The sequence below is a fragment of the Pseudochaenichthys georgianus genome, chromosome 7 (genome assembly GCF_902827115.2).
Source record: "Pseudochaenichthys georgianus chromosome 7, fPseGeo1.2, whole genome shotgun sequence".
In the NCBI taxonomy this organism is placed as follows: Eukaryota; Metazoa; Chordata; class Actinopteri; order Perciformes; family Channichthyidae; genus Pseudochaenichthys; species Pseudochaenichthys georgianus.
In genome coordinates this window covers 9140614-9165007 of record NC_047509.1, presented here as the reverse complement: position 1 = coordinate 9165007, position 24394 = coordinate 9140614, and the positions used below count along the sequence as shown (strand labels likewise).

The 24394-nt window shown below is 41.2% G+C and overlaps 1 protein-coding gene across 2 annotated transcripts in view; it reads right to left on the bottom strand.

The window, feature by feature from the left end:
- Positions 1–4541: 4541 nt before the first annotated feature.
- Positions 4542–24394, bottom strand: part of dnmt3bb.1 (DNA (cytosine-5-)-methyltransferase 3 beta, duplicate b.1) — a 53981-nt gene continuing 34128 nt past the window's right edge. Inside the window, exons 9-22 of one of the 2 annotated variants that reach the window (XM_034087178.1) lie at positions 12836–12977; positions 12616–12738; positions 12343–12387; positions 12154–12233; positions 11397–11509; positions 11046–11229; positions 10556–10640; positions 9960–10105; positions 9757–9847; positions 8705–8853; positions 8198–8283; positions 7944–8028; positions 7734–7852; positions 4542–7379 (exon numbers count right to left, since the gene is read on the bottom strand). In XM_034087178.1, the coding sequence (XP_033943069.1) occupies positions 7238–7379; positions 7734–7852; positions 7944–8028; positions 8198–8283; positions 8705–8853; positions 9757–9847; positions 9960–10105; positions 10556–10640; positions 11046–11229; positions 11397–11509; positions 12154–12233; positions 12343–12387; positions 12616–12738; positions 12836–12977 (1590 nt within the window). In that variant the 3' untranslated portion in view covers positions 4542–7237. The remainder of the gene's footprint in view (positions 7380–7733; positions 7853–7943; positions 8029–8197; positions 8284–8704; positions 8854–9756; positions 9848–9959; positions 10106–10555; positions 10641–11045; positions 11230–11396; positions 11510–12153; positions 12234–12342; positions 12388–12615; positions 12739–12835; positions 12978–24394) is intronic. The other variant, XM_034087180.2, reaches the window with a different exon arrangement.

Below are 24394 nucleotides of genomic sequence, written 5' to 3'. Positions count from 1 at the left end.
AGCAGAATAAAGTTTCTGGGGCAAGTTATAGAGGCATCTGGAGTCAGCGCAGACCCAGACAAGATTAACGCTGTGAAAGCCATGACAGAGCCCAGTAATGTCAGTGGGGTGAGACGCTTTCTGGGGATGACAAATCACCTTAGGAAATTCCTACCCCACCTGACTGAAAAAACTCATCCTCTCAGAGACTTGTTAAAGAAAACAAACATGTGGGCCTGGGGGCCACAACAGCAACAGGCCTTTGACAGCATCAAAAAGGATCTGACGACACCCCGGGACTAGCACTGTATGACCCAAATGCTGAAACTCTTGTCTCTGCAGATTCATCTTCATACGGGATGGGTGCCGTGCTTCTGCAGCGACAAACAGGCATCGAATGGCGACCTGTAGCATATGCTTCAAGATCTCTCAGCAGCACTGAACAGAGATATGCCCAGATTGAAAAGGAGGCTCTGGCATCAACTTGGGCCTGCGAGAGCTTTGCAGAGTTCCTCATCAGGAAAAGTTTCCACATTGAGACTGATCACAAGCCTTTGGTTCCTCTGCTAGGCTCAAAGAGCTTGGATGAACTCCCACCACGCATACAGCGTCTTCACATGCGACTGATGCGATTCTCCTACACCATATCACATGTGGCAGGCAAAGACATCGCAACTGCAGATGTACTATCCAGGGCTCCTGTCAGCAACATAAATGAGGGGCTTCATGAAATTGAGATCAATCTGTCCGTGGACTCAGTCATAGCAAGCCTGCCAGCTACAGAAAAGAGACTCAGGGAAATACAGACACACCAAGACAACGACACCATACTCCAACAGTTAAAAAGGTACTGTGCAGAGGGATGGCCAGACAAGTTCTCTATTGAGAGAGTGTTTCAACCCTATCTGCCACTTTCAGGTGAGCTCACAGTTCAAAATGGTCTCCTACTTTATGGTAGCAGGATAGTGATCCCGACATCGCTCAGAGCTGACATGCTCACCAAGCTGCATGAAGGTCACATGGGCATAACCAAATGCAGAGAAAGAGCCAAACAGTCTGTGCCGTGGTGGCCAGGACTCAGCAAGGAGTTAACAAAAGTGATAGAGAACTGTGACACATGTAGCCGGGAGAGAACAAACCTCAGAGAGACATTGATGCCTACTGAGTTCCCACCGAGACTAGGGTTGCCAGAAACTGACCATGATCAAAATCGATTATTCGGCAGCCCTGGCGAATAATAATCGATTATTCGACTGTTTCAATTAGACAACAAACATGATCATCACACACTTCAAGTCTATCTTTGCACGACATGGGGTGCCAGAGATAGTGCGCTCAGACAATGGACCACAGTTTGCATCCGAGCCGTTCAGGAAGTTTGCCCAGGACTGGAACTTCAGTCATGTGACATCCAGTCCCCACTTCCCTCAGAGCAATGGAGAAGCGGAGCGGGCTGTGAGGACAATCAAAGGTCTCCTTAAGAAATCAAGTGATCCATATCTTGCCCTCATGGCCTACCGTGCTACTCCTCTGGCAAATGGATACAGTCCCACAGAGCTTCTCATGGGGAGGAAGATAAGGACACTCGTTCCTGTCATTCCATCACAGCACAACCCAGGATGTGCTGATATGATAAAGTTGAAATTGACAGAACAAAGTTACAGAGCACATGATATGCTGCACCTGCAACCCGGCGAACATGTGTGGATCAAAGATACACATGAGAAGGGCACAGTGGTGTGGTGTCAACAGCAGGCACACCCAGGTCTTACATCGTTGAGACACCCAGGGGCACCGTCCAAAGAAACAGATACCACCTCTCTTCAACCCCTGAGGGTCCTCGATTATCTGATAACACCACACCTGTAAACGCCACTACTGAGGCAGCATGCACTCCTGCCACACCAGAAGTCCAGCATGACTCGAGTCAGCAAAGCAGTGTGTGAGAGACGTATTCCTGCCAGAGTCAGGGCGCCTCCCACGCATCGAAAATACTTTGTGCGTTCATAGCCAGGACACTGAGTGGACAATGGGGCAGAATAATCCCCACACTCAGCTGGAGGGTTTAGGTAGTCCACCCCATCCCTCCATAGTTAAAACTAAATGAATAAAAAGAAGTACAGCAGTTGAATGTTTTAATAAGAATTCTGCAGTTAGACAGAACTATATGTTGCAGTGTTTTCAGAAACACATGTTGATAAAGTGTTTCATATTTTACACTATGTTAAGACCTAGAAAAAGCCTTTAGTGTCTTTAATAATATCCATCTTGGTAAACTTGAGATGTAATGCTGTTATACACGTATTGTTCATTAGAATTAATACAAGTTTATGGTTTTATATCAGCTTCAGAGGCTTGTGTTGTCCATACACATCCTCTCCACAGGTAAGGTCTCCTATTTAGAAAGGGGGATGTAATATCAGGCAGGGTAGGAACCTTTATGACGTAACGTGTTGTGCATCGGTGTGAGATAAACGAGAGCAAGTCAACCTACACGTTGGTCCAATCCTTTCCTAGGGCCTCTATATAAGTTATGGTGAACACATATAACAATAGAACAGAATATACGAAGTAAACCACAACAAATCAGGACATTTAATGACAATGAATCATTAGTCTGCACTGTAAAATATTACCATGATTTCACAATATTTAGCTATAATATTTTACAATAAATTACTGTTTTACCACTTTACAGTCTTTACCTGTAATGTTCTCAATATAATACTGTAATTTAGAATTTCACAGTGAAATCAATGCAGGCACAGTTAATTACTGTGAATGTACAGGATCAATGATTACCAGGATTTCACAACATGTTACTGTATTATTTCATCGTAAAATACTGTATTCAGAACATCCTCTGTGACAACGCAACAAATTAAGTGATTTTCTTGCTTTCATCGCTCTTGCTTGGCTTTAAATACAAATGTCTTTCTTTGGTGCAGGTTTAACTTAAATTGAAAGGGGCACCGCTGCATGTGCCTTAAAATAAATGAGGCAACATATACATCTATGTAAAATTGAAATTGTTGTCTTGGCTTATTGTTTTCAGGTGCATCCTGGGCATTAATCCTGAGACGGGCTAGAAAGCCAAAAAGAGGCATGGCAATTTAAACCTCCATGTCTGCACATTCTTCAGAAAAATTGTTGACTTTGAGTGGATGTCTGTGTAGACATGTGTTAAGTGCTCCCCTCCTTGTTTTCTGTCTCCCTGGCTCTGCCTCTGCCCAGGTGTTCCAAATTCCACTCAGCCGTGTGTATATATAAAGAGAAGCTGGAGGAGAAGGATGTCTCACCTATCCTAATGCCGGAGACACTGTCCTTAGAATACCTCTTTGCCATATTTTTGCAGATGTGTTTATGTTTAGCCTGGAGGACCTGGTAGTCCAGTTTTTGCGGCTTTATTTCGTTTCCCATAGGGTTTATATTTGATTTTTGGTTAGGCGGGGGAGTTCTGGGTCCTACGGCCCGTGGTGTGGCTGGATCGGGTTCCCTCCTTCTGTTTGTTCCTTTTGGCCAGTCCTCCAGACCTCTTTTTGTTTCCCATTTCGCTTGTGTGAGCAAACGGCTGATTATCAATAAATGCTCGTTACCAAGTACCGGTTATTGTGTGTATTCTTTCATGTTGCGGGTCTCAGCACAAGCCACTACCGCGGATTAGAGGTTGGGGCCGTAACAACATTTCCAAAACATTGTAAAATGTACTTTGCACTTCAATGGAGTAATACAAAGTTAAAATGGGCATTTTCTTTGTTGATTGAGCTGATTGAATTATGGTACAATTCCAGTCAAATTTACAATATATTATCGTATTATCTAGATTTGTATATTTACAGTAAATTACTGGCTACTCCTGCAGTACTTTCACAGTACACATTGTAAATTCACAGTAAATTACTGGCTACTCCTGCAGTACTTTCACAATAGAAATGTAAAAGTACAGGCCCTTGTTGTAATTAATGTACAACAAAATGATGTAATTCCCCAGTAACATACTGTAATACCACAGTAATTGAAGCTGTGAAGTTACAGTATACAGTTGTACCTTTACAACAATGCATTGTAATATCATGGATGTGAAATTACAATACATTGCTGTGAAGACATTCACAGTAAATTGCCGTGAACCTTACTGTGAAAGTCATGCAACAAGTTGCCAGGTAATTATTGTGAATTCACGGTGGATATTTTTACAGTGTGCCACAAAAACATCTATTTTACCTCACCTCAAAGGTTTCCTGTTATATTCAGTTGAGATCTTAAATGTTCTGCCTACATGTAAGCTTCTCATGGATAAGCAACTTGTTATTCAATCCACATGGGCTTTTCGAAAGTTGTCCCACAATCCATTTTAAGATAACTTTATGACTAAGTGTTGTGAATTTGTCTATATTGTTATGATTAATATTGCAGTCACTAGATAATTGTTTGAGGATTAACATATAATGAAATAAATCTAACATGCAGCTTCATTTACCTTTACAGACCTTTTGCCGGAGTAAATATTCGAAGATAAATGCACACAATTACATTAACATTTCAAGCACCAAACAAGGCAGTGTTTTTAGCAGCCAAGCTGCCTTTTATTGAGTAACAATTATATATATAGGTTTCTATAAGAAGTACACAAACAAAAAAATACATCAACACTTTACGACTATTCAAATGTAGTATAAAAATAGCACGGAATCTATTCTTTTGAAATACTTTTGTACTCTAGATTCATAAAAACGCTTTTAACAAAAAGATAAAGAACAACAAAGTGATAGAAAAACGTTCTATCTCACTCACACTCAAGCCTACAATTAAACAATGTCTTGCATCTAAATAACAACAGATAGTGATTAACATGCTCTATATCAGGTTATAACATTACACATCGGAAACTTTAAACTGTCAATACTCCTGCATGTGTTTTCAATGAAAGAGCAGTTATAACTAGAATGTTTTGCGTACTGTGTTCAAGCAAAACATTCAATCACCTCAGCAGTAATAATGTAGCATGTAAACAATTACTCTTTTTTAAGGAATAAGAAATCAGGCTTTATAACTAAAAGGGGGCTCTCAGAACACTTAAGGAGTTGAAATTAAAGTATTTTAACATGAAAGAAAATAGTTCAATAAGGTTTGTGCATCTTATGTTAAAAAAAAGAGACAAGAGTTAAAGTACTTTTAAACCTTTCTATCAATAGAGTACGCAAAACATTGTGAAAAAAAAAGTTCCAGTGATAAAATACAAGCTATACATTTACAGGGCATGTGGGAGCATAAAGCTAGAGTATGAATTCACAGAACAGAGATCCTATAGGAGGAGTGATGTACAGTTGCCCCGTTTGGCTGAGGTAATGCCCATTTGTTATGATTTGGTGACAGCCAACAGCATTGAAAAATCTCAGTCATCAGAGCGAAACCATTCCTCAAAGGCACACACCATACTTTGAGAGTTTGGTCGCATAAAGGTAATTGGTATCAAGATAAAACTGGCCAGTAAATCCCTCCCTCTGATGGAAATGCTCAAGCATATGCCACCTTATTGCTGTCTCACAGTAAAACTCTTCTTCTGGCAACAAATGTGCGCCACTTACATACAAACAGACTCTTTGTTTTCTTACAATTACTCAGCACTATTTATTTATACACACTGTTAACCGGAGCATGTACATTACACCAGCCTAGTCTCATGAAAATGTATTCCCATACATTAAATTATATTTCCATGACATGACATATTACTAATTCAAAAACCTTGATGTTTCCTGAATATAACCAAGTAGTTTTTATTATGTTTTGTTTCAATTTTTAGTAGACAGAGTATTTGCATGGTAGTTTTCTTGCCAAAAGTTTTAGAAACTCAAAAAGATATTTTACAAACAATATTGCGTGTTCACCAGTGTTTGCCTACATTTAAAAAAAGTATACAGTGCCACTCTTTCCTGGAATCAAATAAACGTATTTGAACAAGTATCAACCCGTGTAGAGACATTACGGTGAACCAAAACAATGTTTCTTTAAGGATAACATCTTAACTTTTAGGGTATTAACATAACTGCTATCACTCTTTTATTCTTAGCTGTCTGTAATGGTTTGCAAAAGGCAAAAAACGACTTCTTTATAAGTCGTTTCTTCATTGGCTTGTTTCAAGTATTTGTATCAGGGAGACATAAGTCAAAGTTTCACACACTATCACTAACAAAAACAACAACATTCTTTCTTTTTAAGGAAGCTATTTTACACCTAACATGTCATCTCAAAGCAAAAGGTAAAATTATAGTTGTGTTTTTTTACAACAAAAAACTATGAAAATGAACTATTCTAAAATAGCATGTGGTGCACTAGCTTCCATTTCTGAATGTATTTTCCTTCAGTTTTCCTTTTAAAACATTTAAAACAATTTTTTCTTACCATATTTAAATCAAAATACTAACCACATACTCTTAAAATGTGGAAAATTGAATAAAACATTGTTTTTTTTATTCTAGTTAATCTTGTATTATCCAGTAAAGATGTGGATTTCTTTTTCCAAAATGTTGACGTTAAATCCCAATATCCTATCGTTTAGGTTTTTTAGACAAAATTATTTATTTTTGAGAAAATACATTAAGGCCTGAGGCTAGTGCAGCAGCAGGTACTGTCTTAAGACTTTGGTTTAACTGTTTTTATTCAGATTAACAACTTGTTGCAGCAGCTTTTTCATAATCAACTAAATAAAGGGATAAGAGACCTCTGAAATGTTTTAAAACTTCCTTAAACAAAACGTTTGGTACGAAGCCACATATAAAGCTGTGCTGTTGGTGCCATCTTCTGTTTTTTGTACAACTACTAAGTATTGTCGAAACAATACCCTCTAAGGGCCTTTTCAAAACGTAAGAAAAATCCTGTTAAAACTACTGAACAGGCCTCTTGTTAAAGAAAAAAGCAGAGGGATCAGGTGTCGCCATCTTCCACCACAGCTAAAACAAAACTGGCATCTCTTAAAATCAGTGATGCCCTCTCTTTTGACACCATGCTGTATTTGTGTGTCTTTGTGTTAGTGTGTGTTATGTGCATTTAAGGCTGCAGTGCATTATCTCCAGTATGAAAAAGGGCTGGATACAAACTAACAGCTGCTTCTACTATTTCCCAGTTACACTTATTGTTAGTGAAACTGGTCATTGCCTGCCAAAGTAGAGAACATATCTGGCTCTTTAGAACATTTTGGCCGGCAGCTGATGTTTTTCTTATCATTGAAAAGCTAGTTTGTAATCATAAGTGGTGTCTATTCACAGGCGAAGTAATCTTTCAGCGGTGCGAATAGATGCCTGATGACGGGGACGCTCCAGGACCGGCCCAGCAGCCTCTGTCTGGCCCCGCGACCCATGTTGGACACATCTGTGTAGTGGACAGGGAATCCAAAGATCCTGCAGGGCAACAAATCCACAACCATTATTACTATCAGTGTTGAAAGGCATGTACCACACACTTAACATTTGTATCATTAGCCTGAATTAAAGTGTCCACATAAATGACTCATATATTTAAAAAGGTGCATTAAGGGCTTTGTAGGTTAAAGTAAATAATTACACACATTTGATTATGAGAATAATAACAATAAGAATTTCCAGGTTTAAAGTTGTACATTTCCGCAAATATTATAATTTGCGGAAATGTACAAGATAAACAACTTGATTGGAGAGTGTGTGTGTGTGTGTGTGTGTGTGTGTGTGTGTGTGTGTGTGTGTGTGTGTGTGTGTGTGTGTGTGTTCCTGGCTCACCTCTCCAGCTCAGTGCACCACAGTATGTCCTCCTTCCCGTTCATCATGACAGGGAAGTGCTGATCCTTCCCTTGTTTGATGGAGTTGGAGCGGGTAGTGATGGTGCGCACTTTCCCAAACTAGGAGACAGCAAATAAACTGTTAAAAGAAAAGCAACCATATAGCTTTATTTATATATATATATATATATAGATATAATCTATATCAAACCTTTGCAACTCTGCCGTGATCCAAACAGTCCTGCAGCTCAAGCTTGTCCATCCCAGAGGCACACCGAGGCCTGAAACCCAGAGAACTAATCACATAAATGCATAATAATACATAATAATTTAACATATACGAGTGTGAAAAACACAGAATGTAAAATGATTTCAAAATGGTTTCAGCTTTAGATATTGTGATGTAACATGTTGAACAGCACTGAAGAGATTATTTTAAAGAAAGTTTCAGAGTTTCTTTCCAACCTGCTCATGCCCGGCAGGTTTCCCCAGAAGTATCGGGCACGGTGAGCAGCAGAGACCTCGATGGCATCGATCATCGTAGGATTACACTGCGGAAACACACAGAGGACACAGTGTAATTTTGTTAATTAAAGCTATGACTCCATATGTTTGACAACATCTTTTCTTTCCATGACTAAGTTGAGACAATAACAAGATGGCACAGACGTCATTAAACACCAGCTGTTACAATATTAATTTGCACTACTGTTACCAAAGAAATACTAGACTAAAATGATGTATAACAAATACATGTGAAATATGAAAAAAACTACATACAAATAATATCTGATAAAAGTACACACATGTGCCGCAGGCTTTTTCCAGTTTTTGGGGGATTAGGTCTAAGATTAGGTTTTAGATTAATGTCCTCATTAACATTTCTTTTAGGAGTCATTGTCAGTCAAATATGTCTTTGGTTCACGTTTTAGATTTTCGCAGCTGTTCCACTCTACAGTCCATGCCACTCACCTCCAGGAATCGTGAGATGTCCCTCTTGTCATTGACGCCCATAGCGACCACGTTTTCAAACATCCAGAAGAACGGCCGGTCCTCTCCTTCTTTGGGCCTGGCCTCACTCAGCAGACGGTAAAACTCAAAGAAAAGCCTCCCTGTGCCTTCTGAAAAAAAAACATCAACCAACCTGTTTCAGTGCTTCAGTACTGACTGAACTTCTCCCTGTGTAGAAGGGGTATAACCACAATCCAGTGTTCACTTCAGATAACATTTAAAAATAAAATACTCACTTTATAGACCATTTATTGCCACAAAAATAACAAGAACTGGGAAAAGCAAAGTAAGCCTTTAGACAATCTTAAAGGTCCCATGTCATGCTTTTCCGGTTATTACCCGTCCCCTTGTGTGTTATGAAGGTTTTTATGCATGTAAACGTTCTGTAGAGTCAAAACCCTCAAAGTACACCCTGTAGCGAGTACAACTCTAACACAGAAAAGACCTGTCTATGCTGCCCCAGAACGCCTCGTTGGAGATTTCTTGTTTTCTTCCTGGGTACAGTGACGTGCCCATATCCAAATGGACCAATCCGTGGAGCCGTTAAGTTACATCCGCAGAGCCGTTAGGTTAAGTCTGTGGATTGGTCCAAATTGACCAATCCACACACAATCTTTTCTCAGCTGCAGCTCCGCCGATTTCTCCTCCCTGAGACGGCGGGACGCGGCGAGGCTGTGAGTTTGTGTGTGAGCACACACACACTGACTCACAGCCAGGCTGCAGGTGTGTGTGTTCGGGCTAGGTTTCGCTGTGTCTCACAGACGGCCACTGGGCTCACAGGGAGGGGGGGTCAGGGGGTCCAACAAGCCGTTTAGGACAGAGAGAATACACATACTATACAAAGATGCTGTATGAGAAACCAATGTGAGTTTGGAAAATTGGACAGTATAAATCTATTCTAGTAGACCTCAACAATGGAATTATGATCAGTAGAAATGGCCATGGGAGCTTTAACTGAACTCAAAAGTGTTGTTTTATTAATGTTGGTATGATTCCTCTCGGCAGGTTCTTACCAAAGAGCCCTTTCCTGGCAGGATTGACGATCGACAGGTCGTTGCAGGGACTTCCTCCAATCACCAGATCGAATGGACCCCAGTCCATCAGCTGAGAGAAAACAGCACCACCAAGTGTTAGAAAGACAGATATTAAGATATAAAGGTGTTTTGTTTTATGTCAGTTATTGTACTTTAACAGGTTAAGAATGTCCTTTTCTTACATTTTTCTTACTGATGTTCCTGACATCGTGCACATATTGGATCTTTCCTTCATGTCGGACAACGCCCACTGAGATGGACTCCTCACACACCTCTGACGCCACGTACTGGTCCACCTTAAAACCTAAATCCCTTAAAACCAGGTAGCCTGGAAACAGAGAAATGCATTTAATTGTACCAATATTTTCCATTTGTCATATGTCTGTTTATTTTATCATAGCAGCATTAAACCAATGTTTAGACTAACGAAATACATTTTTGGGACCATTTGGTATTTACAGTAGGATTAGTTTAGTTTTTAGGGTATTTGGTTATTATAAGGGGTTTTTAGCTTTTAAATGTTTCTGTGTAATACATGAACTTAGTCCAATTGTAGACATGTTTCACAAACATTATTTTTAGTGTCAGACAGCTTATCGAGTTGTCCAATTTCACATATCTCCATTATGTCTCATCATTATACTTTAAACTGATTTAAGTGTTGGTGAATGAACTTAAATTGAAATAAAAAGCACATTTTAAATTAATGAAACATCAAGTGGTTTAAGATAACATGTATTCATCGTCTCTCTCTTTTCATTCTCACAGTCATCCTCACCTGTGGCAATGCCGTCAAACAGGGAGAGGACTCTGATTGGTCGTCTCTGCTCTGCAGGGACTGCTTGGAACCTCTTTGGTGACTCCTGGAAGAAAATCAGAAGATCATTTAGCATCTAGTAGGCTTATTAGCAAGTTTGTTTTGTATCCTTCAGTAAACTCTCTTTGTATCTGTGGGAACTGTCAAACAAATACAACAACAAGAAAATGACTCAACAACAACCCTTTGTTATAAGGTGTATGTCTTGCGGTGCCCCACAACTAGAATCTAATACTGTGGGAAACACTGTATTTATTTTACTTTACGTCAGTATTGCGGTAGTTATCGCAGAGGTAAAAGATCTGTCAACAATGACCAAATACATTTTCTGATCATTACATTTCAAAAAGCATTATATTGAGGTGAAATGTAATAACAGTTGCCCTGTGATGTAAAAAGTGTCATACTGTTAGGGGGATTGTGCATTTGATTATTATAGAAGATATCTCACAAACTCCTGTCCGCTGTCCTTAGCGAAGAACTCCTGCAGCTTAAGGCTCCAGTCATGCCGTCGCTTCAAGACGCCGTACTGCAGCAGCGGCTGGCACATGTAGCAGCGCCACGGGTCCAGGTGGCGAGCGCTGTTCGACGCTCCGGGATCCACCAGGATGTCCAAACAGTCCACGCAGAAACACCTGCAGGAGAGGAGAGGAGGTGAACAGGCAGAAAAACATGACGAGGAGGAGTATTACACGTATTGTATGTACTGTTTCTTGTGTGTGTGTGTGTGTGTGTGTGTGTGTGTGTGTGTGTGTGTGTGTGTGTGTGTGTGTGTGTGTGTGTGTGTGTGTGTGTGTCGGACCTGCAGCAGTTGGCGTTTCCACAGAGCAGCACCTCTCTCCCTCCACAGCAGATTGTGCAGTAGGACTGGTAACCGTCATCGTCATACATGTAGGAAATCTCCAGGTACACGTCCTGAATACAGACACCATTATTGACATTTTAAAATATTTATTATATTATCAATAATCATCAGTGATAATCCATAACATCCATTTACTGTGATTAAAACCAGGAAAAGACCATCGTGCACTATTACGGTATCCAGAATGTAAGACAATATCTAGTTTCATATCACAATATTGACATACATCAATATATTGCGCAGCCATAATTGACATATCACTCTAGTGAATCCCTCAAACACTGCAGAAACAATTTGTCATCATTCATTCAGTCATATATCACTATTTGCACACTCAGTAATCGTGATTATTTGTTGAGTATTTTACATGTTTAAGTTAACCCAATGTGAATCCAAAGTTAAAAAAAGGTCTTATTAGACAATGGGACTTCTTGAAGTGAGAAACCTTTAAGATATCTGTATTATCTTTAAAGTATATGTCCCATTCCCAAAGCCTTGGAACTAGATAACTTAAATGAAATGGATCCATTATCACTTTTAATAGTAGGGCAACAAAGTTCTGTTGACAAGGACCCCTGAATGCACCACACACATGATCAACGCAACTAAGAAAGGAGAAAGCTCCATGCTAAGGACCCCGTTAGGAAAAGCTTCTGATCCGTCAACGTAATCCATGTTTTTAGAATTGTATTACCTTGCAATTTTGGCACAGGCCTCCGTTAAAGAGCGGGTGGAAAGTTGCTACTCTCGTCTTTCCACAAGAGAGACAGAACTCTGCCAAAACACACGCAAGAAGAAACACACACACATCAATCAATGGTGAAAAAGGGAGGAATAACAGAACTAATAATTACTGTAATAAACAATGTCAAAGCGTTCATACCTTCTATACTTCTGTTATTCTTTAGAACTTCATTCACCATTTGTTCTGAGAGGAAAAGGAAAGTCAACGTTTAGATGTTATAAATAGACAAACATTGTATTTGCTTTACAGTGTTCAGCACCTTGTGTTGCGCATGTGTTTTTTTTTTTGTGTGCAGCCAAACAGAAATGGAAAATATCAGAAATAATAACACAACCATAATAACATATTTTTTGACATAAAGCAAGGAAACTAAAAACACTGTACTTATTATTTATTAGAGTGTTAAGGTACCTCTGCTGTATGTCTCCTCAGGGGCGGCCTTGCCCTTACAGAGGCTGACTCTGGGCCGCTTGGCGCTGGGGAAATACTCGGGCAGCGAAACATCGAGGACCTGGTGGTCCAGAGGGTTACTGTCTGCAGGGAGACACAAAAACAGAACAACTCTTATTTCCTCTGTGGACGAGACATTTGGAAGTGGTTTATACGACTGGTTTGCTGCTGCCTTTCTCACCGGCACTGTGTGTGGGTTTGAGTCCCTCCCCTCCTTTGGGCAGGAAGCCGCCGTTGGCCCAGTCCAGCATGGGTTTGACCTGGTCTTCTGGATTGTCCGACTCGCAGGCAGGAAACTTATTCTCCGCCCGGATACTGGACATCTGTGATGAAGAGATGTGACACAATGTGAGACAAAAAGCTAAAGTTGACAACAAATTTAATTCACAAGGTGATATGAAGGTAGTTGAAAAGGTAAAGGACTATTCCAATCCTGTACAACATAGTAATACCACACTGTAATGCATGCTTATAATCAAAATTCCTTGATTTAAAAACAAGTTATCAAGGCCAGACGTAATATCATCAAAACGTGCTTCAAGTATGCAGCAAATGTCCTCCGTCAGTGTTATAAGCTGATATTTTATAATTGAATCATCCTGACTAATGAATAAATGTGTAAGAAACATTTTAATGTTGTATTTGACCTAGGAAAGATGAACTTAGAGCCTAGCGCCATCAATATGCAAATCAGTGTCATTTTATAAATATCAGAACACCATGTAAAGATTCATCGTCATACAATAACAGGTCTAATAAAGTTTTAACGAGCAAGAAATGTAATTTACCCAAGTTTTAAATGGTTACATTTCCTCCTCGTTTCTAATCTACGGAGCCCCGGAGGGTTCATAGAGAGAGAAAAATAAATAAAACAAGGCCACGTTTTATTAATTTGTGAGCACAAGATGTAATTTGTGCGCAGGAGATGTAATTCGTGGCCTCAATTTAAATAAAACGAGGCTACACTTTATTCATTCGTGCGCACAATATACTTTCCAATTAGGAAGTGGAGCGCACAGGAGACAACCGTTTCATCGCAGACTGTTATGTTTATGTGGGGAATTGGCAGTGCATACATTATTTGAGATATATTTCAAACTCGGACTTCATTTTAGGGACATTTCGGCCAGAGGTGTAGAGCTATTTGTTTAAGCACCGGATTCGCAAAACAGGAGAGTCTGTGAACCAGTCTGCCTTGATCTATGAATTCATGTCTGTGACTCTCACAGTATCTGCTATCTGCGCGCAGAGAGCTGTGTCTTTTACGCAGCGCCTTCACTGTGTTTACCTTCAGAACATCTGAATAGAGATCGAGGCTGCTACATTTTAGCCACACACACACACACACACACACACACACACACACACACACACACACACACACACACACACACACACACACACACACACACACACACACACACACACACACACACACACACACACACACACACCTCTACACACATAGAACTTCCCGATTATTCCCCCTGTAGGAGCCAATTGACTGTGGGTATAAAGGTAGGAACCTATGTGTGTTGGTGAGAGGTTCCGCCGGAAGGCCATACAGTTTTTGACCACACACACACACACACACACACACACACACACACACACACACACACACACACACACACACACACACACACACACACACACACACACGGAGAGCACACACGGAGAGCACACACGGAGAACACACACACAAACACGGGATTACAAACAAAGGAACGGTATGGTGTAAACGGTAATATCGTGTGGTGAACATGAAAAGAAGCAAATAAATGGACTGTTTCAAACTGGAAACTTGGTTTCTAACATTTATTCAGCAGCAAACTTGTGTGCGTCAATTACACCCACCAAGCGGATCCTCAGAGGCTTAAAGCGTTGGCTTAGCCTCTACAAATAGTCAAAAACTTGCCTTTTTTGGAGTAACACAAGAGGACATTTTTTCGTTGCGTTTATGGAACGCTGAGAGCGGCTGCTCACCTTCTACCGGACGCCGAGAGGAGGAAAACAACACGCCGGCTGCACAGCTGTTAGCAGCCACCTGACGCCGAGAGGAGGACGGCTACAACTCGTTTGCTCATCTGCTGCACAGGAAGGCGACAGGAGCAACGCGCTGAATGGTGCCGGGAAGCTTTTCGCCGCTTGGCACGGAACTACGTTCATCTGAGGAGGTATGTGTAGCGCGCTACAACCGGTTTAAATGGCCATAGGAATTAAGTTGTGTGCACACATAAGGGGCGTAATTCCAATGCATTGGTTGTGAAAAGGATGAACAATAAGCGCTTGTATTGTACTGATTGATTTGTGACAATCCGTTTGACTTTAAGACATTCAAATATGGAGGAGCGCTCTGCGGACATACCAGCAGCTGACAGCGCGTCAGATTACGCGCTGCCAGCAGCTGGCAAGCTGGATAGCGTGGCCGGCTGTAGTGATGCGCAAAGCACTAAGCGGGTAGTTAAACTCTCTGCCAAAGCACTTGCGGAAAAACTTGAGAGGTTGCAAAATGGCAGAAAGGCTAAGCTAAATAAAGCTAGCAAATTAAGAACAAGTATAAAAGATTTGATGTTAAGTGCTGAACATGCTAAGGTTCAAAATGCTCTGGATGGTTATATTGAATTGTGTGTTGAAGCCAGGTCTATGCATGACACTTTAATGGGTTTATTGCCACATGATGAAAGAGAAAGACATGAAACATGGTTTAAAGCCAAAATGATGTTCAATGATGAATTTATTGTCCAAATCAAGGTGTGGGTTTGTGAAACCAAAGGTACTGGTGATAATAATGATGAAATCAATCCTGATGACAGTGTTTCTAATGTTGGTAAATGTTCAAACAAAAGTGACAGCAGTACAAAGTCAAGTACAACTTCATCTGCACAAATTATAGCAGCAGCAGAAAAGGCTGCAATTGTTGCTCGCATGGCAGGCTTAACTGAGAGGCATGCACTGGAGGAACAGGAGCTACAATTAAAGCTACAATTAAAGCGGAAAAAGGAAAAGCTTGATTTGGAAACTGAGCTAGCTGTATCTACTGCTAGGCTAGCAGTTTTACAGGGTTCACATTCACGACGTTCCTCGCTTGCACCAACAAATGGAATGAACTCATACCTGGAAAAGGAAAAAAGGAAACTGGCATCGTTAAACATACTTAACCCCCTGGCAAAGGAGTATGATTCCACATCATGGCAAATATCCTCCAGCAAACCAACAAAGGTGGACATGGGACCAAAGCAAGCTGAAAGGCAGTTTGCATTTAAGGAAGATGCGTATGTACAAAAGCAACATTATCTGGGAACATCACATGGGTTGATAACTGGTGAATCAACTGCATGAGAAAGGCAACAGGAAAATCACCATCAGCAAATCAATCTAATTCCACCTGAAGGTTTATTCACGATAATGCAAAAGCAAAATGAAATAACAGCTGCACTGGTTCACCAGCAACGTTTACTGTCTCTACCAGCAAGAGACATTCCTATCTTTGATGGAGACCTGTTTCAGTACAAGGCTTTCATTAAAGCATTTGAACAAGGAGTGGAAAACAAAGCCAGCAAAGCCGACTGCTTGTACTATTTAGAACAGTTCACAAAAGGACAGCCACAGGAACTGGTTCGTAGCTGCCAGCATATGGCTCCAGAACGTGGCTACATTGTGGCAAAGGGTCTTTTGCAAGAACATTTTGGGAACGAGTACAAGATCGCTGCTGCTTACATAGGAAAGGCTCTAGCTTGGCCAACAATAACAAAGGCAGAAGACATTAAAGCACTACAAGCCTATGCTTTATTTCTGCGTGGATGTGCTAATGTGATGGAAGAACTTCAGTACATGCAGGAGTTGGATATGCCCTCCAATATGAAAATGGTTTTCTTCAAGTTGCCATACAAACTAAGGGAACAATGGAGAAACAAAGCTCATAACATCATGGAAGCCTCAAACAACAGAGCTCATTTCATTGACTTGGTCAAATTCATTGAGAGGCATGTACGAGTCCTTTCTGATCCGATCTTTGGAGACATCGAGGATTCAGGACATAAATCAGTTGCTATCAAATCTTCCAACATGTTTCAGCCACAATCAAAGAACAGAATGAAAGGAAGTAGTTTTGCCGCTACAGTATTCCCAATGAGTGAGGTCGGAATTAAAACGACAAATAACTCAAAACCACAGGAGAGCTTGGTGTGTCATTGTTGTGATCACAACACTCACGTTTTGGACAGATGTAAGCAGTTCAGCAAAAGGAAGCACAGAGACAAAATTCAATTTCTAAAGGAGAAAGGAATTTGCTTTGGATGCTTGTGTATTGGACACATAAGCCGGGACTGTAAACAACGCTTGATCTGTGAGGTTTGTGAAAAGCAACATCCTACTGCGCTCCACATAAATACATCTAATGTGGAATTGGGACAAACCGCTAAATCACAAGCACCCCCTCAGACATGTGGACGTACAGGGGCCGGAAATGATGGCTGCATTCTTTCAATTATTCCAGTGCAGGTCAAGTCCACAAAAGGAAGTGAGATTATACAGACCTATGCATTTTTAGATCCTGGAAGCACAGCCACATTCTGCTCAGAAGATCTCATGCACAGATTAAACATCACAGGAAAAAGAACTAATTTTCTTTTGAAGACTATGGGACAGAAAAAGGTCGTTCCAGCTTACTCCTTATTTGGGATGGAGGTATCTGGTCTTGAGGGAAATAACTTTTATTCTCTTCCAGAAGTCCTCACACAGAAGCAAATGCCAGTAACCAAAGAACACATTGCTACAGCCGCAGATGTTAAGAGGTGGAATCATTTGTCAAAAGTTCATATCCCCAGCATAAATGCCAATGTTGACATGTTGATTGGAACCAACGCTCCCAAGATATTGGAACCTTGGGAAATTGTCAACAGTTGTGGAAATGGCCCATACGCTATAAGAACAGTGTTGGGATGGGCCATCAATGGTCCTTTACATGGAAGCAGCAATGGCAGCGTTGTTGACATGGAGCAAGCTTCTGTTGTGGTGAATAGGATTTCTATTTCCAAATTGGAGCTCATGCTTAGCAGTCAGTATAATCATGACTTTAATGAAAAGCCCTCGGAGGAAAAAGAGATGTCAAGGGAAGACCAAACATTTATGGAAATCATGAATACATCTGCAACACTACAGGACAACAGGTACAGCCTGAAGTTGCCCCTTAAGACACCTGAAGTCCTTCTTCCAAACAACTTTGCAGTGGCAAAGCAAAGGCTACTTGGATTGAGGAAAAGATTTGTGAGTAACCCAATATTGCATAAGGAATATGCCAGCTTTCTGAATGGAGTGATTGAAAAGGGTTATGCTGAACAGGTACCAACACAGCAGCACTGTGGCAGTGGAAAATTATGGTACATCCCACACCACAGTGTTTACCATCCACGAAAAGGTTCTCTCCGAGTGGTGTTTGATTGTGGTGCCACATTTAAAGGAACATCATTAAATAATGTACTTTATCAAGGTCCCAATCTCACCAGTTCACTGCTTGGAGTTCTCACTCGTTTCAGGCAGGAACCTGTGGCATTCATGGGCGACATACAGGCTATGTTTCACCAGGTCAAAGTCACAGAAGAAGACCGAGACTTCCTTCGTTTTCTCTGGTGGCCAGAGGGAGACTTCACCAGAGAGATCCAGGAATACAGAATGACGGTGCATCTGTTTGGGGCTGTCTCTTCTCCCAGTTGCGCTAGCTATGCGCTAAGGAAAACTGCTGACGACAAGAAGTCTGACTTTTCTGCTGAGACTGTTGAAGCAGTTAAGCGAAATTTCTATGTGGACGACTGTTTGATGGGTTTGGGCTCAGAGAAGGCAGCAATACAAATGGTTGAAGATCTTAATGCTCTCTGTAAAAGAGGAGGTTTTGTGCTGGAAAAATGGATCAGCAATAGTCGGGCAGTTTTGGAGACAATCTCGGAAGAGCAGAAGGCTAAAGAGCTAAAGGACCTGGATCTGGATAGAGACAATCTTCCTCTTGAGAGAGCTTTGGGACTACTCTGGTGCGTCGAGTCAGATTCCTTTAAATTCAAGATGGAAGTGAAACAGCAGGCTCTAACCAGACGTGGCATGCTATCCACAACAAGCTCGGTGTATGATCCTTTGGGTATTTTGGCACCAGTCACTTTGCCAGCCAAGATAATGCAACAAGAGCTTTGCAGGAGAAGCTGTGGATGGGATGATGCTATTCCACCAGATATCGTACACCAGTGGAGACGGTGGTTGGAGGACATTAAGCTGTTGGCATCACTCAAAGTGGACAGGTGTATGAAGCCAAAGGACTTCGGTGAACCCATACACTCTCAACTACATCACTTTGCTGATGCCAGTGAAAATGGCTACGGGACTGTAACTTACATCAGGCCAATGAACTGCAAAGGTGATGTTCATGTTGCTTTCCTATTAGGAAAGGCTAGAGTTACACCCATAAAAATGGTGACCATTCCACGACTGGAACTAACAGCTGCTGTTCTGGCTGCCAGAGTGGATATGATGTTAAAATCAGAGCTTCAACTTCATTTGGATGAGTCTGTGTTTTGGACAGACAGTACTTCAGTTCTGAAGTACATTAACAACGAGGACAAGCGTTTCCACACATTTGTGGCAAATAGGATCACAACCATAAGAGAGGTTTCAAGACCATGTCAATGGAAGCATGTAGGAACCAAAGACAACCCAGCTGATGCTGCATCCAGAGGAATGAAGATCCCTGACTTTCTGAAGAGCCGCAGTTGGCTTGAGGGTCCCACGTTTCTTGTCAAATCTGAAGAGGAATGGCCTACATATTATGGCGGTGATGTCATATTGGATTTGGTTGACCCAGAAGTCAGTAAAGATACCTCGGTTAATATCATAGTCAATGGATCACTTGATGCAACAGACCAGCTCATGACTTACTTCTCAGACTGGAAAAAGCTCAAAGTGTCGGTGGCCTGGTTTATCAGGCTGAAGACAATTCTGTTGGAGTTGTGTCGTAAAAGAAAGGATTTTAATCCCTCTGCACAAGCTGGTCAAGTGAAAAGACCTAAACTATGTTTAGTACAGGAAGTGTAGGATGTGCATTTCTATGTATTGAAATATGATTTTTACATTTGGCTCCTTAATTGTTTTCAATTGATACCTGTACTATCAATTAGGGGCTGGTGTGTAGTAGCCAATTGACTGTGGGTATAAAGGTAGGAACCTATGTGTGTTGGTGAGAGGTTCCGCCGGAAGGCCATACAGTTTTTGACCACACACACACACACACACACACACACACACACACACACACACACACACACACACACACACAGACACACACACACACACACACACACACACACACACACACACACGGAGAGCACACACGGAGAGCACACACGGAGAACACACACACAAACACGGGATTACAAACAAAGGAACGGTATGGTGTAAACGGTAATATCGTGTGGTGAACATGAAAAGAAGCAAATAAATGGACTGTTTCAAACTGGAAACTTGGTTTCTAACATTTATTCAGCAGCAAACTTGTGTGCGTCAATTACACCCACCAAGCGGATCCTCAGAGGCTTAAAGCGTTGGCTTAGCCTCTACACCCCCTATTACTCGTTTTATGAAGGAGATGTCCGGTCACCAGGGCGCATGATGTGTAAATAACCCAATTTGTGTTCTGAGAAACTGAAAAGGATATGACATTCTTTTTGTTACTTTCGTTGCAGTTGTATATGTCTTAAATGTAATTTAGGTTAACTTCCTGTTTTATTTAGATGCTTTTATTTTGAAAGCGAGTTTACGCTGTTGACCGGAAATGGTTATTGCTATGGAAACGTGAAAGGCTACATGAGGTGTGTGTGTTTGTGTTCTGCTCAGCTCTGTGTGGGTGTGTGTGTTCGGTGTATATGTGTCCCCGACATCGGCATTTGTTTTCAAATTACCATGAACAGTAATTTCACACATGTGTGAAAGAAATTCGTTTAATCTTAATCTCGATGTAGGCTAGTGCTAAATGCTGTCGGAGTGCACCGGAACAAACGCCACTATCATAATATCTTCTAAAAACAAATGCCCACACACACACACACACACACACACACACACACACACACACACACACACACACACACACACACACACACACACACACACCCTGGCGACCGGACATCTTCATAAAACTAATATATCGTGCGCACAAATTAATAAAACGTGGCCTTGTTTTATTTAAATTGAGGCCACGAATTACATCTCGTGCGCATGAATTAATACAGGGTATATGCAGGAATCCTGAAGTCAAATTTAATACCTTTTAAGACCTTTTTTAAGACCCTCATACATTAAGACCCCCCATAAATTTTAAGACCTCATCGCAACTTCGAGTTCTAACCGGTTACATTGGCGACACATTATCCTCACATTTACTATATTGATTGTAAGATAGCACAACTAAACAGAGTGCAGACAGACTACTGAAGCCTCCTCTCCACATGAACTTCAACCTCTCTGTGGGTTAGGGTTAATGCAGTATGCTGCTTTGTTGCTTCTGTACTCTGTGCTCTTTCATTCCAGTAAAACCATCAGAAACCAGTAGAAACCAGTATTTGACCAATAAACAAAACAATTGACAAAACTTTGAACTATGAAATATATTAAACTTTGGTGAGCTTCAGCGGGGTAATGCCATATAGGAGCTCCCTCACAAATACCCAGGGGTTAAATTGGGCTGGGGCTGTCCGGGGCTAAGCCCGGCACATAGGACGATGCTCTGACGTCATCACCCTCACACATTTGTCATATGTTTACAAAAAACGATATATATGTTAAGACTTTTGTCGTTCTTAATATAGACTATATTTAGGGTCGATATGTGTTGACCTTACTTTAAAATAGCAAATCTCTGTGACTGGATATAGTTTGGCTTAGACCCCGGCCCCACGAGGACGCATACAGTAAAACGCATATGCAAAAAAGTCTTCCGTTCACACGCATTCGACTCATTAACGTGTCCGTTCACACGAGACTGCTGGAAATGCTGGAAACGCTGTAGTACATATGCCAGGCCTGTAAGTGGCGCTGCTGCCGCCACAAAATACACCAAAAGCAGCGAAGAAGACCCCGGAGCATGGTTGTCATGGTTGCCCTTCTGTTTATTCCCCGTGGTGGACGGCGTGTTCTCCTGCTGTATATCTCTCAGGTAGTCCACCAGCAGATAAAACAACCCCCCCCCCCCACAGAGCGGAGCGAGGCATCGAAACTTAAAATAAGAAGCAGCATTTTATGGCACGCTATGCATGGGGCCGCCTTGAGGGGGTTTCCCGACATGTTGTTTCAGTAAATTAAAGGGTGTTTCATGTTGACGTTGCTGTGGACCTTCTTAATACCTTGGAAAATGCCGTTTAATACTTTTTAATAGCCTTAATTTTCGCTAAATTGATTTATCAACTTTAAATACTTTTAAGACCCCGTGGACACCCTGTAATAAAAAATGACCTCGTTTTATTTATTTTTCTCTCTATGAACCCTCCAGGGCTCCGTACTAATCCTTTAAGTACACAGACGTAAGATTGACGGATAGAGATAAGGTAAAAGAGAAAGAGTTATTTTATCTTTTGAAGACATCTGACTGACAGTATGTGGACAAGGTGAACGAAGCAATGAAAACAAAGCACTGCCACAAGGAGAGAGATAACAGCAGCATGAAGAGTCCTGCAGTCAGAGTGCCTGCACTGAATCACAGCGCTGACAGAAACAATACTCTGTAACTACATGTCTTTACGGGCGCATTCACACTAGGGCTGCACGATTTTGGGGAAAAATCTAATTGCGATTTTTCTGAAAAATATTGCGATTTCGATTCGAATTGCGATATTTGTTTTTAAGCGACCCAATGGAAGTTTATTGTAAAATGCGGCCATAACTCCGGCTAGGAAGGTCGTATCAACATACTCCTGTCTCTAGCACCCCTGCAGCCCGAGCTACGAGTGAAAGAACTAAACTTACATGAAACTTCCGTTGGGTTGCTTTAAAGAGCTGCAACAAGAGGAGACTGCGTTGTTCCATTAAGGAAGGTAAATATTATATAATTGGTATCAGTAAAATGTATAATCTACAATACAATCTCGTTTAAAATTGTGTTACGATGTCTAAAGTTACTGATAAATCACATGTTTCTTGCCTGGCCTTGCCCGTGTATCATTATCCTCTCTCGTCTGGACGAGAGTGCAGCAAGTGCAGAAGAAGCCAACTGTTGCTATCTTTAAACTATGCCGCCAAAACATAATTTCAGACAATCAGCGTCGTCAAATCTGATGGTCACAGGGCGCCTACGTCAGCGCCCGGTGCAGTCTGTGAGTTGTTTGGACTCGTATCCAAGGAGACAAAACAGGAAGCTGTCATTCACTCTGGAAGCTATCATTAGCAGCTAATGAAAACTCAGTTTTTGACATAAAAATGGAATTATGGATTATCAATCGTTTTTTCAAACTGACAGACACATTGGATTAACCTATGGATTAACCTTCAGCCGCGTTTCTCTCGTTTTTGATCAGAATAACAGCAAAAGGTGAGCATATCTCCGTGTTTTGCTACCTAAAGCTACGTCGTGTGATGTCTGTATTTGCTTCCCCTGTCGCGAGTTCTGATCGCTCAGTGATGATACTTATATTTCTAGAATCTGTGGAATCCCAGCTTGTTAGCTAAGCTTGTTTGTGTATATCCGATAAGTATATCGATTGATTTATACCTAGAGTGCGTTAGCATTTTTCCGCTCAGGACTCATTTAGACGCTTCTTGTGAGACTTGTGTTTTGTTTCGGTAAACATGTTTCATATCATCAGTTAGCTGAGTTTCTTCCTGTTAAATGAGCAGGACACATGAATAGTTTATTACATATTATTAATTACAGTTTCATGAAAAAAAACGTGGGAAAAAAGCCCCTTAACATGTTAAATGGGAATTAAATCCTTTTATGTAATTTTGAGTGTTCCCAAAAGCCCCGGTGTTCTGCAGTCTGTGTGGGCCTGCTGTACTGTTGCACAGTTTATGCTGTAGAAACTATGTCCAGGACAAGGTGTTTGGAAGTTTTGGATGATTCATAGCTAACCACACTGAAGATTATGGAGGTATTGATCAGTCTTCTCATATTTTTAAGCCTCAATTTGTCCTTCCCCCCCCCCTCTAACATCCCCAGAAGTAATAATTGATGGGGTCTTTTCTCAATTTTTTTTACCGGGGGACCCCCCTAGTATTGTTTGGTCACCATTTCCACAGCCCCACCTAAAATATTTTCCACCAGCCGCCACTGTCTGCCAGCCTGTCTGTCTTTTACACACGTTTGGAGTCAATATGTCTTTTGCGTAAATGCCCAAAAGGTATTCGTTTTCCCATTTATAATTGTTTCCCCTCTTCAATCTCATTTCATGACATGATGAGACAGTGATAGTGAGTAAGAACCTCTGTTAGACATGCACATGCTGTGTTTGTTTATTTGGCACGTGCACGCACACACACAAACCGTAAAAACTCTTGAACCAGTGTTTTTTTTCAAACAGCCTGTTTTTGCAGCAGATCTTTAACGTAATAAGCCGCTAACACCTCCCAAACTCATACCCAAGCACACACACACACACATGCACGCACACACACACACACACACACACACACAAAACTACATACAGTCAAACGACATAGTAATTGGAGACACCTGTACTTAAAAAAATAAGGAGAAGATGAAATAGGAAAA